The 19,409-nt window shown below is 34.2% G+C and overlaps 1 protein-coding gene across 13 annotated transcripts in view; it reads left to right on the forward strand.

Annotated features, from left to right (window-relative positions):
- Positions 1–19,409, forward strand: part of BCAS3 (BCAS3 microtubule associated cell migration factor) — a 614,259-nt gene that overhangs the window by 135,376 nt on the left and 459,474 nt on the right. For all 13 annotated transcript variants that reach the window (XM_078437391.2, XM_078437395.2, XM_078437397.2 and 10 more), the window contains 2 exons: positions 7,190–7,297; positions 11,118–11,194. In XM_078437391.2, coding sequence (XP_078293517.1) covers positions 7,190–7,297; positions 11,118–11,194 — 185 coding nt within the window. The remainder of the gene's footprint in view (positions 1–7,189; positions 7,298–11,117; positions 11,195–19,409) is intronic.

Below are 19,409 nucleotides of genomic sequence, written 5' to 3' on the forward strand. Positions count from 1 at the left end.
TATTTATAATACTTTCAATATTTTTCCTTTTGAGAAATCTAATGTAACTACTTGGTTTTATAGTTCCTTATTGCTTAATTTAACCATTGCATTTTCAATAATGGAGGCTTTTAAAAAAATTTGCTCTTTAAGTAGTTCTAGTCAATGCTCTTCACTGAAATAGATGAAATATGTAAATATCATACCATTGGCTACGGAAGGACTTTTCCAAAACTCTCTAATAGAAGCTTAATAATTTCCCTTGTGGGTATAGGTCACTGGTACAGTAGGTGACACATTATTCTGATACAAAAATTTTCAACTTATGTTCTTGGTTGCTTACTATAAAACAGGCTACTTAGGTAAAGAAAAGGTCAGTTAAGGACAATTTGTATTCGTGCCTATTTTTTAAAATTTTTAAAATGTTTTATTTACTCTTGAGAGAGAGAGAGACAGAGCATGAGTGAGAGAGGAGCAGAGCAAGAGAGGCACACAGAATCTAAAGCAGGCTCCGGGCTCTGAGCTGTCAGCACAGAACCTGATGTGGGGCTCGAACTCACAAGCTGTGAGACCATGACCTGAGCCGAAGTCGGATGCTTAACCTACTGAGCCACTCAAGCGCCCCTGTATTCATGTCTATTTTATATTTATTATAAAAAGTGTAACATAACTTTATACTATGCATGTTGCTGTCTGTGTATTGGTAAGACAGAGGTGCTGGGTTCACAAGTTAGAGTTCCTGAACCAACCATTTAATAATAAAAACTGTATCATTCCTGCTTTTTCTTCTAACCTCTGGTGTTTGCTTGCAATATATTCAGTTACGTTCTACATTTGGCTCTCAACATATCTATGTGGAACTTTTTTCCTTAAAGAATTAATTAGGTTTATTGTAAAGTTAAGTCACAGCTTTATGTTTAAATGTCAGACACAAACATATGAAAATGTTACCCCATTCAAATTCTAGAAATCTAACGAAAACTCATTCTGTAAACAACTTTCTTGTGGCACTGTTTGGTGTATACTAGAGTGCAGAGTCAAAACTTGTTTCATATCTTCATTTGAGTTTAACACATATCCTTTCTGTTATGGGGCATGCACACTGCTGCTGTTATGGAAAGCTTTCTCATCAGCCTACCCATGAGAAAAATTAAGATTGTCTTGCTGTGTCCCAGGGAAATAGTCAAGGCTTTTAAAAAGAGAAAAAATAGAGAACAAAAGGATATGTCAGGCGTGTACACAACTGTGTTATTGGCAGATAGCATGACTGACTCCTTTATGAATGTGTGACTTTCTGAAAACTCTTGTTTTAAAAGAATTATCTTTTTTCTGTTAGGCATTGAATAAGAGGTCCCCCCCCTCCCCGCCCCATATAAGTAGATTTTTCAATTCTACCAAGTCTTGTTTGGTTAACTCTAAACTGAGCCTTCATAGTATTTGTTTTGTCTGTTTCTATTGAAGATTTTCTGCAGGAAGAATCTCAGTTGTGACATAGTATGGATGCCAGTGAAATGATCAGAATTCAAGTTTCTAGTGTACTGTGGCTATACTGAGCTGCTAATTGAAGGTGACAAGCTGTTTTTTTCTTCCCAGTTGGTCTGGCAAAATTTTAGATTTCATTCATTATTAACTCATTGCTTCTCAGCAGAGGACTGGATTAATTAGTTGGGAACATTCAGAAAAGAATTTTTGCCTTGTGTGAATTTAGAGATTGAAGTTCAGGTTTTACTAGTTTCCCCCCCACCCCAGTTTTGCCACTTGTATACAGTTGTGTATCAAGACACAGCAACATTTCCATTATCCCCAGAATTTTCTCATGGCACTTTACCTCCCTCTTGCTTTGTCCCCTGGCAACAACTGATCTACTTCCAATAATTATAGTTTTACCTTTGAAGCTTTTCATTGAAAAGGGACTCATGCAGTGTGTGGACTTTTGTATCTGACCTTTTCTTTCTCACTTCCTAATGGTTTTAAGATTCATTTTGTATGGATAATTCATTTTTCAAAATTGCTGAGTAATATTGCATTACCTCAATATATCATAGTATATTTATCCATTCACTTATTGACTTACATTTAAGTGTTTTGTTATTATGAGTAACAAATTACTTAGATGTGACACGCAGTAAGGGTATGTTCACTGTATAAAAAGCAGCTAAACTATTTTTCAAAGTGAGTATTTTGCATTCCTAACAGCAGTGTATGACAGTTTTAATTACTTTGCATTCTTATATTGCCAGTCTTAAATTTTAGCCATTCTAATGAGTATAGTGGTATCCCTTAGTGGTTTAGTGGTTTTAATTTGTATTTCCATGATGTTCAGCATCTTTTCAAGTGTTTAGTTGCCCTCTCTGTATTTCCTTGGTAAAGTGTCAAATATTATGGCCATTAAAAAATGTGTTGTATGTATCATTATTGTTGAATGATAAGAGTTCTTTTTATGTTCTGGGTACAAACCCTTAGTCAGGTATATCTTTTGAAAATATTTTCTCACGATACGGGGCTTGCTTGTTCATTTTTAAATATCAATTACAAATTTTTTTTAAATTTTATTTTTTATTTTTTAAAATTTACATCCAAATTAGCATATAGTGCAACAATGATTTCAGGAATAGATTCCTTAGTGCCCGTTACCCATTTAGCCCATCCCCCCTCCCACAACCTCTCCAGTAACCCTCGGTTTGTTCTCCATATTTAAGAGTCTCTTGTGTTTTGTCCCCCTCCCTGTTTTTATATTATTTTTGTTTCCCTTCCCTTATGTTCATCTGTTTTGTCTCTTAAAGTCCTCATATGAATGAAGTCATATGATACTTGTCTTCCTCTGACTGACTAATTTCACTTAGCATAATATCCTCCAGTTCCATCCACATAGTCGCAAATGGCAAGATTTCATTCTTTTTGATTGCCGAGTAATACTCCATTGTATATATATACCATATCTTCTTTATCCGTTCATCCATTGATGGACATTTGGGCTTTTTCCATACTTTGGCTATTGTTGATAGTGCTGCTATAAACATGGGGGTGCATGTGTCCCTTCGAAACAGCACACCTGTATCCTGTGGATCAATGCGTAGTAGTGCAATTACTGGGTCATAGGGTAGTTAGTTCCATTTTTAGTTTTTTGAGGAACCTCCATACTGGTTTCCAGATTGGCTGCACCAGCTTGCATTCCCCAAAAAATAAAATTTGTTTTGATAATTTTGTGTTGTCAGTTATGTCTGTGTTCATACTTTCTTTTTCTTATTTAAGAAATAGATTTATCTAGGGGCGCCTGGATGGCTCAGGTGGTGAAGTGTCCGAGTCTTGATTTTGGCTTAGGTTATGATCTCATGATCTTGAGTTTGAGCTCCACATCAGGCTCTGTGCTGAATCCTAGCACAGAGCCTGCTTGGGATTTTCTCTGTCCCTCTCTCTCTACCCGTCCCTCTGCATATAAATCAATCAATCAATGAATCAATCAATCTTAAAAAAATATATTTTATCTATATTTTGTTCTAGAAACTATTTGGTTCTTATATTCTTAGGCTGTGATCTATTTTGAGTTATTTTTTTTTTTTTTTCTCAACTTTTTTTTTTTTTTTTTTTTTTTATTTATTTTTGGGACAGAGAGAGACAGAGCATGAACGGGGGAGGGGCAGAGAGAGAGGGAGACACAGAATCGGAAACAGGCTCCAGGCTCCGAGCCATCAGCCCAGAGCCTGACGCGGGGCTCGAACTCACAGACCGCGAGATCGTGACCTGGTTGAAGTCGGACGCTTAACCGACTGCGCCACCCAGGCGCCCCTTGAGTTATTTTTTATACATAAGTTAGGGAAAAATTTAATTCCTTCCATGCAAGTAACTAATTTTTAAATGCAACATTTGTTTAAAAATTATTCTTTCATCACTTAATTATATGGCACCTTTGATGAAAATCATTAGGTCATACATGTGCGTTTATTTATGGACGCTCTATTCTGCTTCCTTGACCTATATGTCTGGGCTCAGACCAGTATCATAATACCATTTTTTTTCTTAAATTGAGATACACTTGTCATATGACATTATATTAGTTTCAGGTATATGATGTAATGATTTGATATTTGTGTATACTGCAAAATGATCACCACAGTAAGTATAGTTAATATTTGTCACCACACAGTTACCATATTTTACTTTTGATGAGAACTTTTAAGACCTACTCTCTTAGCAACTTTTAAATATATAATACAGTATTGTTAACTATAGTCACCATGCTCTACATTGTATCCGCAGGACTTATTAATCTTCTAACTGGGTGTTTTTTCCTTTTGTCCATCTTCTCCCATTTTGCCTACCCCCTACCTCTGGCAAGTATAGTCTGTTCTCTGAATTGATGAGTTCATCTTTTTTGTTTTGTTTTTTTTTTTTTAATTCCGCATATATGTGAAATCATACAATATTTGTCATTGACTTATTTCACTCAGCATAATGCCCTCAAGGTGTATCCATGTCACAAATGGCAAGATTTCCTTTTTTTAAAAATGCCTGAATAATGCTCTATTGTGTATGTATATCTGTATCTACCACATTTTCTCTATCCTTTTATCCATTAATGGACCCAGGTTGCTTCCATGTCTTGGCTGTTGTAAATAGTGCTGCAATGAACATACCAGTGCATGATGTATCTTTTATTATTATTATTATTATTATTATTATTATTATTTTAAGTTTTATGTTTATTTATTTTGAGGGCGATAGCAGGTGGGGGAGGGGTAGAAAGAGGGAGACGGAATCCCAAGCAGGCTCCGTGCTCCAGTGCAGAACTCTGTCCGGGGATTGAACCCACCCACGAACAGCGAGATCATGACCTGAGCCAAAGTCAGAGTTGGATGCTTAACCCATTAAGCCACCATGTGCCCCTTGAGTGAGCCTTTTTTTTTTTTTTTTTTTTAATAAATACCCAGAGGTGGAATTGCTGAATCATGTGATATTTTTACTTAAAAAAAATTGTTTTTAACTTAAATTCCAGTTAACATACAGCATAATATTAGTTTCAGATATAGAATTTAGTGATTCAACACTTCCATACAACACCTGGTGCTCATCACAAGTGCAACCCTTAATCCCCTTTACCTATTTCACATACCCCCATTCACTTCCCCTCTGGTAACCATCAGCTTGTTTTCTATAGTTAAGAGTCTGTTTCTTGGTTTTAATTTTTTGAGGGACCTCCATACTATTTTCCATAGTGAGTGCTGCAATTTACATGTCCCACCATCAATGCACAAGAGTTCCCTTTTCTTTGCACCCTTGCTAACTCATATTTCTTATCTTTTTGATAATAGCCATTCTAACAGATGTGAGGTGACATCTCCTATTATCTTAATTATTATAGATTAATAATGTTTCATACATATAAAGTCACTAATCATGTTTTGCAAATTTTCATAAATATTTAGAAATTAACTTGTTAAATGAGAGTGGTCAGAGCAGACAGGTTTGCCTTGTTCTTGATATTTTGGTGAAAGTTTTTTTTTGTTTGTTTTGTTTTGTTTTTAAGTCTGTGTAGATGTCCTTCAGCAATTTGAAGTTGTCTTATATGCAACAACCTTTCATTCCTGGGATAAACCTCGTCTCATTTTGTATCGCTGGATTTGATTTGTTAATATTTTGTTGGAGAATTTTTATGTATAGTCATGAGATACATAGATACAGAAATGTATCTGTAGTTTCTTCCAAAGTATTTGTTTAGTTTTGCAATCAGGTGTTACTTGCTTCATAAAATAAGTTGAGAAGTTACTCCTCTTCTACCTTCTGAAAGTGTTTATGTAGGATATCTAAACATTTTTGTTTAAATGATTAATAGGATTTACAAATGAGCCATTTTTACAAGGATTTCACTGTGAGAAGTTTTAAATTATCAGTTCAGTTTCTTTTATAGATACTGGAATAGTCAAATTATTTGTTTCTTTGTAGATTTGTTTCAGAAAACTAGGTTTCATGTTTTCTTTTGCTTACTCCCGTTTCAATTCATTGATTTCATATTGTATTTTATTATTAATTCCCTCATTGCACTTTTATTGGATTTAACTTGTTCTTCTTTTCCTACCTTGTTAAGGTGGAAACATGAATCTCTTTATCTGTTCTAGAGTCAAGAACCCAGTCTCTTAATTACTATACCTTTCCAAAATAATCTGATCATGTGGAATGTATATTTATATACATTTTGGAGTGAGGTCTCATTCTGGTAGATTTTTTATTAGTGTTGAACTGTTTCAGTTTAGAAAGTCTGTCAGCCTATGGTATATACTTCAGTTTATTTTGATTTGTTTTGTTTTGTTTCTTTTTGTGTAAATATGTCAAAATTTTTACTTAGATTTATTCCAAGGTATTCAATATATTCATATATCCAATATATATGGATTTAAAATTTCACTTTATAATGGTTTGTCCTTAATTTATAAAAATATGGGTGGTATTGTACCTAGTGACCAGGGTAAATTGATATGTCAATTAATTAGCAATCCATATTACCAATTAATTCATGTATTAATCCATATAGTAATGGTTCTTCTTTATTGTGGGGTTGTCTTTATGTATATTTTGACATACAGATTTGTCTTACTGGGTTTTATACATACACAGGCAAATTCTTGGCAAATAATGACAGCTTTTTTTCTTCCTTACAGTAATTTCTTTTCTTGCCTTATGCACAGGACTTTCCATACTGTCTTGAGTAGATGTGGTAATAATGAGTATTCTTGTCTAGTTCCTGATTTTAGGGTGAAGGTTTTCAATGTTTTACCATTATATACAATTGATAGTTTTTCTTAGTTTTAAGGTTACTATACATTATCAGATTAATGAAATATTTCTTATGAACAAGTTTTTAATTTTATCAAATACTTTTATGTATTTATTGAGATAATCTTATAGTTTTCTTTTGTATAGTGACAATTTGGTGAATGAGTTTTATTTTCTTTTTTTCCCTTAATTTTGCATTAATGAAATGAATTGATTGGGATATATTATATTATGAACTATTTTAATAGTTCAAGTAAATTTCCTTCTATTATGTTAATTAGGGGTTTTAAGATTATGTTAATAAGAAAATATAGAGTTTACTGGCTCCCCCCACATTTTTAAAAATATGGCTTTTGTCTTTTTTTCTTTGTCTGTCTTTCTTTCTTTCTTTCTTTCTTTCTTTCTTTCTTTCTTTCTTTCTTTCTTTCTTTCTTTCTTTTAGCACAAGTCCACCTTACTGTTGTGTAGATCTATATTCACTTCGTACTGGTGAGATGGTGAAGTCTATTCAGTTTAAAACACCTATCTATGATCTCCACTGCAACAAGCGGTAAGCACTTTTTCATGTATTTCTTCTTTTTAAAAAATATTTTTTAATGTTTATTTATTTTTGAGAGAGAGAGACAGACAGACAGACTGAGCAGGGGAAGGGAGAGAGAGAGACACACACAGAATCCGAAGCAGGCTTCAGGCTTAGAGCTGTCAGCACAGAGCCCCATGTGGGGCTCAAACCCATGAACCTCGAGATCATGACCTGAGCCGAAGTGGGATGCTTAACCAGCTGACTGAGCCACTTTGGTGCCCCTTTCATGTGTTTCTTATACAAAGTAATGCACCTCCTGGGCATGTAGAGCTCTACTGGTATCATTGACTATCTTTGATTTATTTATTTTTTTTAAAGTTACAAAATACCTTCCCTGAATTTTGCCAAGTGGAGTAACTGTTAAGATTTCTGAATTAATGTTTTCAAACTTCCAGTCTTGATCCATTAGTGAATTAAGTTTAGCGAGTCATAATCAGTATTTTAAAACTGAAATGGAAAAGAACAAAAAGTAAGCAAATGTACAAAGATTAAGCATTGCTTTGGGGAACTTTTTTACATGTATAACATAGCTTTTTAATATATAGAATGTATGAACTTCTGTGGGTTTACTGGTTTATAATGTGAAATATAACTTTCCTGTTAGCATTCATCAAAACAAAACATATATCTGAACAATAAAAGTGGCTTTTAAATATTGTTATTTATTTATATTTAACAGTAGAACTAAAGCATGGACTAGATACATTTTCCTTCTTTCAAATCTATTTTGTTAAAATCTCTAAGAAAACACTCAGATCTGGGTTGAACCTGACCTAATGATAATGAAGATTTAACTTACAGCCATTGAATATTAGGGGAGAAAGGGACCTTAAGAATCTTCTATCACTCAGCACTTCATTTTACGTTTGAGAAAATTGCAGCCCTGCATTGGAAAATGTCTTGATCAAGGTCATGGATGCAAACTGTAAATCTGAACATCTCATCAAAAAGCAAACACATGGAACATGGAAAACACAATATTTTGTGCTGTGTCAATATAAAATAAATTTTGTAATAAAAGACTCTTGGGTTAGATTTTAAAGAGATTCAAAAAGTGACTCAGAAAGGCTGAATATAAAAAGAAGCTAAAGACAGACCTGACAAATGCAAACTAAAAGGATATGTGGGCTTTGATACTAATGAAAAAAGTGTTTGAATTCAAGTATAAAAACATGAACTAGGACAAAGAAAAGCTGTTCAGTGATAGTGTGCAGTTCATAGTGAAGATCTAATTATTATGCATATTTATACTTTAAATAATCTCAAACTCAAAATTATAGGAAACAGAAATATTATTGCTGGGATCATGTAATTATCCAATGACACAGCAAATTATTCAAAATTAACATTATTGAATGGCTGGATCCAATGTATAATATATTTAACCTGGGAAAATGTAATGAAAGCCCTTTTTCAAGTGTCCTTGTGCTGTCTCACACAACAGATTACATACCTACTTAGCCAAACAGCAACTTGCACACACTTGGAAAGGGAGATTAAGTACAAATAAGATTTGTAGAGCACAATTTACTTGTAGTACTACAAATACGCAAATACACTAGAAAACAGAGGAACAAAGTGCAGTTAAATTTTTAAAAAAGTATTTCTTGCAAAATATTTTAAAACTGTTACAGAGACAGGGTGCCTGGGTGGCTTAGTTCGTCAAGCTTCCGACTTTGGCTCAGGTCATGATCTCATGGTTCATGAGTTCAAGCCCTGCGTTGGTCTCTGTGCTGACAGTTTAGAGCCTGGAGCATGCTTCAGATTCTGTGTCTTCCTTTCTCTCTGCCCCTCCCCCGCTTGTTCCCCCCCACCCCCCCCCCCCCCACACACACAAATAAATAAAACATTAAAAAAAACACAACCTGTTACAGATGCTATGAATGGCAGATTTGGGTTTTTCTTAAGTCTGCACTTGTTCCAAGTACTGTGTTCCAAGTACTGCAGTTAGGTCAGCTTTTCCTACAACAAATATTTTTGTGTTTATCGCTTTTAATTTTAGCCATGAAGTAATGAGCACATTTAATATTTAACAGATATAAATTACATTGAAAATTAATACAGTTAATTTTTTTGTAGTCATCAGTGTGCTCGTCGTAATTAGTAATTGTGAAACTTGTAAGTAGGAGTAAAAGGAGATAAAAGAGTGATTTATGAATATGAGATATCATTAATGAAAAGTGATTATGAAATTCTCTGGATATTTGGTTGATTAGCAAATGTTCATATTCTACCTTTATTTTTTTTTTAAGAAAAACTATTTGAAGATATGTTCCAACAAAAAACATCTGTTGATTTGGGCACATTATGTAGTATTTTTAAAAATTGATTTTCCCATTAGAAGTTGCATGAGTTCAAATGGTGAAGGTTAGAGGAAAAGCTATCATGTGGATTTCAGGATACTGCTAGATTTTGCTCTATAAAGTGTCAAATCTATTCACCAGGTCTTTGCCTGGTTAATTTTGCATTTGGTTTTGCAAATCAGCTCTATGGCACAGTGTTTTGGACTTAGCAATATTCATAATAAATTAAACTGTCCTTGTTGGAATCATTCTTTGTTACTGTATTATGGGGAGGGGCTGCTTGGTTCTAGGAAAACTTTTCATCTCTGGTTTGTCTGCGTTTTCTCTCATTTGAGTTTGTCACCTTCTTATTATGGGTTCCCTAAGCCTTTAACCTGGGTCTGAGGATTGGTTGGTTTCTTATGTTAAGTGCCATGACTGAATCATTTATTATGTGTTGTCAACTGTGTTAAGGATTTTGTTTTGCATTAGCAAATGAACAAGATTCTTTTTTTTTTCTTTTTTTTTTAAATTTTTTAATATTTGAAATTTACTGTCAAATTGGTTTCCATACAACACCCAGTGCTCATCCCAAAAGGTGCCCTCCTCAATACCCATCACCCACCCTGCCCTCCCTCCCACCCCCCATCAACCCTCAGTTTAATGAACAAGATTATTAAAGCATGCATGTTGAAGACAACACTTTTCTTTTTTCCCGCTCACCATTAACATCTGTTACTCAGGCTTACCTCCCCCAAATTTGGAAAAATACACTGAGTATGTTAAATATTTAACAATTGTAATCTTTAATTATTAAAATGACTTTGAAATTTGTATCTTTACGTTAATGCTATGCAAGGAGAAGTATTCTAAAACATAATTTATAAAATAACTTCATTTTGGACGTATTTTAGGAATTTTGATTATGAAAAAATTTTATAACTGAATTATGTTCCTAATTATTTGCACATCTTGGGCTTTGGGAGATAGTTCATACAGATTCTGATTAAATTTTAATATATTGAATCAATCAGAAATGGCTCATTTATACTGAATAACAGTTGTCTGAGTTTGCTTTCTTTCTTTTGCTCTTGTGTTGGGAAATTCAGCAATCATTTTAAGTGACAGGTTACATAAATCCATTTTATGTTTAATTTCATGACTTTGAGCAGCACTGGAAAACACTTTTAGTAAATAGCCAGCAGTTTATTGATTTCATACATTCCTAATGAAGATAGATTTATTTGATTAATAATGAATGAAAATAAAATTTTATTCAGAGAAAAATAATTTTTTAAGCTATAATTTGTTCTGTCACTTTTCTTCTAATCATGTTTTTCTTGATTACTATAAGGATTTTGTGGTTCTGTTTTTATATTTTAACAGGCAGAGGTTTCTTGCCAAAATTGCATTGGTAGATACTTATTTAAATCTAATGATTTATCTTATTTATAATTTAATTTACAGAATTTCACATTCACATTTTTTTCCCCCTCTAATTTTAGGATCCTCGTTGTAGTCTTGCAGGAGAAAATTGCTGCCTTTGATAGCTGTACTTTCACAAAAAAATTTTTTGTCACAAGTATGTATCAAATTGATTTCTTATACATTTGAGTTTATACTATTTGATAGAATCAGCAAACTTATTGTAATCATAACATCAGTGTTTCGTGGTTATTCAATTATTATGATATTCCAGTGTTTCTGTGGATCTCTTACTACTGTAATTTTATGGTCTATCTTTACAACCCACAGCACATTTTCTATCTGTTATTGAGGACACCTTGTACTGTATTGCCTCAATTTCTCCTTAGTCTCCTTGAGTAATTGTGATTAATTTAGGTTCATGTAGCTATCTATGTTATACTTTCAAAGCCTGTGTTAAATTACTTAATTAACATAACATACTTGAAGAGATATCTGGGTTATTGCAACTGAGGGATTTGAAACTTAGAGAAATGTTTCAGTCTCTTTCTGTGTCTCCCTCCTTCTTATTCCATCTCCCATGACTTCTAGTACTGTTTGAAAGTGCAAAAATAAGCATAGAATCTGGAGCCATACACGCACTCACTGAGTGGTCGACTGATTTTTTTTTTAAGGCTTATTTATTTATTTTGAGAGAGAGAGAGAGAGAGAGAGCATCCACACACACATGTGTGGGGGAGAGAGAGGGAGAGAGAGAATCCCAAGCAGGCTCCATGCTGTCAGCTCAGAGCCTGATACAGGGCTTAAACTCATGAACTGTGAGATCAGGACCTGAGCCAAAATCAAGAGTCAGATGCTTAACTGACTGAGCCACTCAGGCACCCCTGACTGATTTTTAGTTTTTTTTGAAAGGCATTGGTTCATGCAGTTGTGGGGGCTGGCAAGTCCAGGATTTGTAGGGCAGGCCAGCAAGGTGGAGATTCCAGTAGGAACTGAGTCCAAAGGAAGTCTGGAGTTAGAATTTTTTTTTACTATACTTCTAGTAAAATAGTAGTTTTCATTCTTATCTTCTATATTTTAACTTCTATAACTCACCATCAAAACTATATGTGTTTTTTCCAAAGAGTATAATTATGCATATGCTGCAGAAATAGTTTTGTTGGAACAGATCCCAGGTTTGTTATAACTAGGGAATCCAAATCATATTGCTGTAGCTCTTGAAGTATCATGGTTATTTACATACTTATTCATTAGGTTTATCAAATATCTGCTATGTATTAAGCACTGGGTAGTAGACATTATCCTTTCTGATAAGAACTCATGTTCTTGAGATAACTAGTACATTATAATTTATATGGAATCGCATGTATTATATATGATATATAACACATAAGGTAATAACTCATAATGCATGGTTTATAATTTTGTAGACTAGGAAGGAGAATTATGACAACTTGTCTTTGGCTTGCAATCATCTCTCAGAGATCCACAAAGATAATAATGGAGATCATGTTACTGGGATATTTTTTGTTTTATCACAAGGCCTAATGTGTACCGTTCATATCTTTGGCCCCTGGGACATTGATTAGCACAGTGTAGGCTCTCATTAAATATTTCTTGAATGAATGAGTACATTAATCCAGCTATCAGTGATTTTATGGTGATCAGAAATGTATTTATATTTTAATAATTATTAAATGTAGATCATTAGGCAGGATTTTATATTGTTACATTTATATGTAAAAAAATTAAAAAGTTTTTGAGGAACATGTATATTTGTTAATAACATCTTCATTCACAAATGTATTATATAGGTAATCTGGGAAACTTTGGATATTACATGGCCTGTTTTAGCTTAATGTTTCTTATACAGGTCTTATGCATTAATCTATTACATTATATTTGTATTACTCATTATTACAATTAAAACAATAGAGAAATAGAACATATCTGAGGAGCCATGTCTGAATCTATCCATTACTTCCATGGGTGTGGGCTACAGAGCAGTGAATCAGGACAATGTGAACACTTCAGTCAGATTCAGATACCAGGTTTTTTTGAGCATTTATGTTACATTTTATCAGTGGTCTTCTGCCCTTCATCATTAATCAAAGATATGTGTGGCCTGACTTCTGCAAAGTCAGATATCTCTGTTGTGACTCCATATCTTTTTTTATATATTTTTTTAATGTTTACTTATTGAGAGAGAGAGAGAGAGAGAGAGAGAGAGAGAGAGAGAGAGCGTGACAGAGCATGAGCAGAGAGGGGCAGAGATAGGGGGAGACACAGAATCTGAGCAGGCTCCAGGCTCTGAGCTGTCAGCACAGAGCCCGACGCGGGGCTCGAACTCACAAACCGTGAGATCATGACCTGAGCCAAAGGCGGTCACTCAACCAACTGAGCCACCCGGGCACCCCTGTTGTGACTCCATATTAATTTTACACTTAGAATCTCTATTTTTTATTAGCTAATTTTACCTTTTAAAATCAGTTCAGGAGAATAGAACTACTTTCTTTTTTCTTTTTAAAAAATAAAGGTAGCCTACTTTTGCTGTCTCAGCTGAGTGTTAAATTGGGGGGAAAAATCCCAAATCATTATTTGTTAAGATAGTTTATTTAAATAACAATGTATGTTTTGAAATTTAAACCTTATTTAAACATTAGGCTCTACTGGACTGTGTATGTTGAAAGTAATATTGTACTTACCAATAGATCTAAGTTTCTTTCTTTGTAATAAGTGTTGGTAAAACTTCAGTTGTCACAGTGACTAAAGAGAAGTTAATAAATATGAATGATTTAATAATAGAGATATTTACTTTATAGAGCATATTTATTTATAGTTTTTTTAGTAAATAAGTAAAAAATACAGATTTTCAGTAATTAATTACCCAGTATAGAATTTTAAAAGAAAAATTAAACTTTATTATAAAGGAACAACTTAAAAGCGTTGGTGTACAATATAGTAATTCAGCAATTCTACACTTGATCTTAGCCAAAAGGCCAAGAAGTGATAGTAATTCAACAATTCTACACATTACTCAGTGCTCGTCATGATATGTGCGCTCTTAATCCCCTTCACCTATTTCACTCATCTTCCCCCTTCCCCTGGTTTGTATTCTGTATTATAGACTCTGTGTTTTTTTGTCTCTCTTCTTTGATCACTTATTTTGTTTCTGAAGTTCCACATATGAGCGAAATCATATGATATTTGTTTTTCTCTGATGTATTTCACTTGGCATAAAATCATTAGACTTATGTATTGAACTTATAATTAGATTTGAAGGACACAAGCTTTGTAATATTTTTGATACACTGGAATAAGAATAGGCCTTCCAGAGTACTCTGAAGGGAGAGGGGCAGAGAGAGATGGAGACACAGAATCAGAATCAGGTTCCAGGCTCTGAGCTGTCAGCATAGCCCCATGAGGGGCTTGAATTCATGAGCCACGAGATCATGACCTGAGCCAAAGCCGGACACTCAACTGACTGAGCCACCCAGGCGCTCCATTAGTGTTCATTCTTCCTTGAAATTATGAAGTTCTTGTTGAAAGAAGATGAATTTTTAGTTACGTTAAAATGGTTAAATGTGTTTTTGATTTTTAATAATTTTGCTTATTTGATAGACATTTAGTATATATATGGTGAAAATATTATGTTTTATTAAATTAATAATGCCGCAGAAATACTATTTCATCTCCTATGAATGCCATTGAAACATTTTTAAAAAAATTTCAGTAAGTACATACTGTTATTTAAATAAAGTCATGGTATAATGAACCACCATGTACTTATCATCTAGTTTCAAGAATTATCAGTTCATGGGTAGTCTGTTTTATTTATACCTTTCCGCTAATTATTTTGAAGCATATCCTGGACATTATTTAATTTCATCAGTACATATTCTATTATGTATATCTAAATGATAAGAACTTACAAAATTATATTTTTGATACACTAAATGACCATATATAATATGTCATCTAAACTGAGGTCTTTTTATTTGAACAAATGCTGTACTTGATTTAATTCTTGTCAAGTCTGGTTAACAGGTATACTAGAAATGTCCTGGGCCAACAGGGACATGTATCTTACATATTTCCTACCATCTCAGCTTCCAAGGTTTTTAACATAGAAAAACCTTCTTAGCAATATCCAATATCCTTGTCAACTCTTTATTTCTACAACTCATTTTCATGCTGCTGATGCTACATTTATTTTGAACCCCACTCATTATTCTCATTTCTTTGCAGATATACTGTTGCTTTATTTTCCTGCCTCAATTGGCCTTCCCAGAATGTATTAAGCCTATATATCTTTCCAGGCCCTGTATCTGTTTTAGTTCTTATGTGAACTATTTCCTGACACCTTTAGTTTAAAGCAACCTTGCCTTCTTTTAAGTCCCCAAAGATAACAATTCCCAAAGTCTGTTGGCAGAACACTAGACCTTCAACATGTGCAAATCAGAATGCCCTGGTCAAATATACTCAGGAAATGCTGTCTCCTATCGGAGAATGGTAATGGTGATTAACATTTTTATTCTGCTTAAATTTATTTACTGCATTTCTTTTTTTTAAAGAAAAAAATTTTTTTAACATTTATTTTTGAGAGACAGAGTGAGACAGAGCACGAGTCGGGGAGGGGCAGAGAGAGAGAGGGGAGACACAGAATCCAAAGCAGGCTCCAGGCTCCTAGCTGTCAGCATAGAGCCTGACGTGGGGCTCAAACTCACAGGCCACAAGATCATGACCTGAGCCAAAGTCGGACGCTTAACCGACTGAGCCACCCAGGCACCCCACAGGTCATGATCTCATAGTTATGAAATTGAGCCCCGTGTCAGTCTCTATGTTGGGCATGGAGCCTGCTTAAGATTCTCTCTCCCCCCTCTTCCTCTACATTGCTCATGCTCTCTCTTTCTTTCTCAACACCCCCCCCCCAAAAAACAAAAAAAACACCCAAAAAAACCAAAAAAAAAAAAAAACAAACAAACCCCAACTCAGTTTGTTAAAGATGAAAAACCTTTATCACAGCTATTTTCTGGTTTCAAAGCATCAGTGGCCCTTTACCAAGATGTTTAGTTAACCAATATAGTTTAGAATGTAGTACAGCTCTGTTACAGGTCATCAGATAAGGAAAAAATTATTAATATAAGATCAGTACTGACCTCATGGAGGAGGTCTGAGGTGGAAATTAATAGTTTTTGGTGAATATTTAAAGAAATGAATATATGAATGCATATATGAATGAAGATTCTCCTACATATTGTGTTGGAGTAAATCCAGAAATTTTCTTGAAATACGAGTTTATTTGAAAAATGTATGTTTGTAGTCATCAGCTCTTGAGTATCTCTCCTGTACATGGAGTGTTTCCCCTTTTGAGAATAGGAAGATCTGTTTTATGAGCCTTTAGCAAGTACAAACTATCAGTGAAGTTAAAGATGAATGGGAGACTGAATCATTATTACTCTTTCTTAATGCTTTTGTTTTTTCTTTTTTAGTCGATATCCTTTGGGACCTTTGCCATGTAGTCCTAAATGCTTCCTTCTGCATTGCTGGACCCACCGAGTAGTTGAAATAAGTGTTATTGAAGTGTTAGTTTCTCTTGTATTCTGTGAATTGTGCATGATAAGAAGAAGAGATCTGAAGGGATCGGCAGTGTATATAGTATTGGAGTCAGGTGCCTTATAAGTGACATACAGCTTTATAAGTAAGTCTTGGTCAAGTGGCTGGAGGCCCCAAGAAGTGAGTTTTTAGTAATACCTGATCTGTTAGGATTATTACTTATTCTCTCAGTGTAGTGTTTGTAAAATAGCTCTCATGATATCGGGATGCCATAAAGTCTATTTAATGTGAAGGTCATTAAATCTGAAAGGTATGTTACTAAAAAATATTGAAAACTGGGGTAGTATAAAAGTACACCTGTCATTTCTGGGGATAAAAAAATGGAAATAAGTGTAATAAACTGTGCTTTAAAGCCCAGTGATGTCTTTTGAGGACAGATGTTTAGTATAGTTGTTAGAAGGCAGGATAGTGCATAACCTTGGGAGAATAGGACTGGAGGGTATATGACATTGGGCTTTTGGGATTCTATTAAGTTTTGGGGTTTTTGTTTATTTTGTTTCAGGTACTGCATATGCATGTATACGTTCACTTTGTTGATTTGGGAACATGTGTATATATACATATTGTACTGAAATATATAGTTTACATAGAAAAAAGAGTTGAGAAAGCATCAACAGCAATGACAACAACAAAAGTTTGTGATTTTCTGAATACTATCCATTGTAGCATTTCACAAGTCTTCCCAACCCCTTCATCTATGAATACTCTGACCAATAGTGGTAACACACCACATTTCATACTTCTGTGGAGAAGTATCTCATGGTTAGTTACATATTATTTTACTTGACTTGAAAACCCTAGAGATTGGATTTGTGTGAATGATGTAGGGTCGGTAAGATTGATAATATTTGTCAAATATTTGTATGAAGGAATGTAGCTTCTTGTCTCTGAAATGCTGCTTCACCTAAAGTGATTTATATCAACATGTTGAACAAAATTCAGCATAACCTAATATTTAAGATCAAGGAACAAGCGAGCCATTTCCTAACTTGATAGAAGCTTTTTTTTCTTTAATTACTGCCATCTTCCTACTATTCTTTTATACAGACTGAAACTTTTAGCAGGTGAAACGAGTCATGTTTATATTTGTTTCTCTAAATTTGGGTTATCCCATGAGTATAAGCCATCCTGCCTGGGACACTGAAAAGATGCAGCTGAGCCAGGCGGCATACTGAAAATAGCATTCATTGTAGTCCATTTGCCTGTGCCACATAGTATTTCTCCAGTGATTGGTTTCTAGTTCTTGAAGAATTAGGACCAAAGTCCGCATAGAATGACATATTCTCTGCTTAATGATAATGTTTTCATCATGCAAGCATTTGATTTCTAAAGTAGTTTGAAAAGCTCTTGTATAATACGATTGTGAGTGCCTCAGTTATATATGAATACAATGATGGGACTGTAAAATAAGTAGAGACACCTGTGTCCATCAGAGAAGGCATCATGGGAATTTGTGACAGAGGGTGGAAGGATCAGGTAAAGAGAGCTGATAGAGAACTAGAAAGGGAATGCAGCCAATATAATGAGAAAGGAGACACCTTTGTATTTGCCTGTATAGAAACCGTGGCCTTGAGCAGCTGTCTGGTGTGGAAATTCAAAACCCATGTATGATTAAGAAAACAAAAGACAAGGACTGATAGATGTCATTAGCAGTCATTTCCAGTGTGCTTAAATTGAAAGTTAGATATGAAGTCTCTGGAGAGACCAGAGGATTGTGTAATAAGTAACTCTTTTCAGTGGCCTCTGTATTTACTTTGGGGAGGAAAATTTATTCCTTATAATCCTAATGTTATTTCTTAGTGTTACTATGTGTATTTTTGATTTATGTTAATGATGAATTAACAAATACAAGGAATGAATTTAAAGGATCTTAAAAATGTAGGATTATTTTTAGTTTTGGAAAGAAGAAGCTTCCTTTTTATGTTTAGAAGCAAATTTGTAACATTTATTAGGAGAGATGGGCAGGTTAATGTGAGCTCTAAGCTCAGGACAAGTTAAAAGTCAAATCTATCCCTCTTCTTTCAGGTTCCCATCTCTATACTGCCATGATGTTTTCACAGCCTGGGCAGTTGCCCAGTACAAAGTGGACACTCAATGGATATGTGTGCAGTAAACTAACTTGTGACTTTCCTATCCTCTCCACATAATTCCCACACATTTAACCCCACAATGGCAATACTCTTAAATTCATGATACATTTATATACATGAAAAATAAAGCAAAAATAAGTCAGAAAGCTAATGGAACTTTAAGAAGGTCATTAATCAGGGGTGCCTGGGTGGCTTAGTCGGTTGAGCGTCTGACTTTGGCTCAGGTCATGATCTCACAGCTTGTGGGTTCAGGCCCCGTGTCTGGCTCTGTGCTGTCTCCCTCTCTCTCTCTCTCTCTCTCTCTCTCTCTCTCTCTCTCTCTCTCTGCCCCTCCCCCACTCATGCTCTGTCTCTCTCTCTCTCAAAAATAAATAAATGTTAAAAAACAAAGAGGGTCATTAATCAGTTATAAAAAAGTCAAATTAATCTCTTAAAGTGGTGTTTAATATTTTATGTGCTTATATGTCTTTTTCAGAGGGTGTTGAGAGTTTTTTTCTGGACTTCATAGAATATGGGGTCTTTTGTGACTGTTTTTTTTTTTTTTTATTGAACATAGATAATCATAGTTCATCCATGTTGTAGGATGTCAGTTCTTTTAAAAGGTTTTTTTTTATATTTATTTTTTTAGAGCAGGTTCTTAAAAAAATTTTATTTATTTATTTTTTT

This window comes from Panthera onca, chromosome E1 (genome assembly GCF_046562875.1).
Source record: "Panthera onca isolate mPanOnc1 chromosome E1, mPanOnc1 haplotype 2, whole genome shotgun sequence".
NCBI classification, from domain to species: Eukaryota; Metazoa; Chordata; class Mammalia; order Carnivora; family Felidae; genus Panthera; species Panthera onca.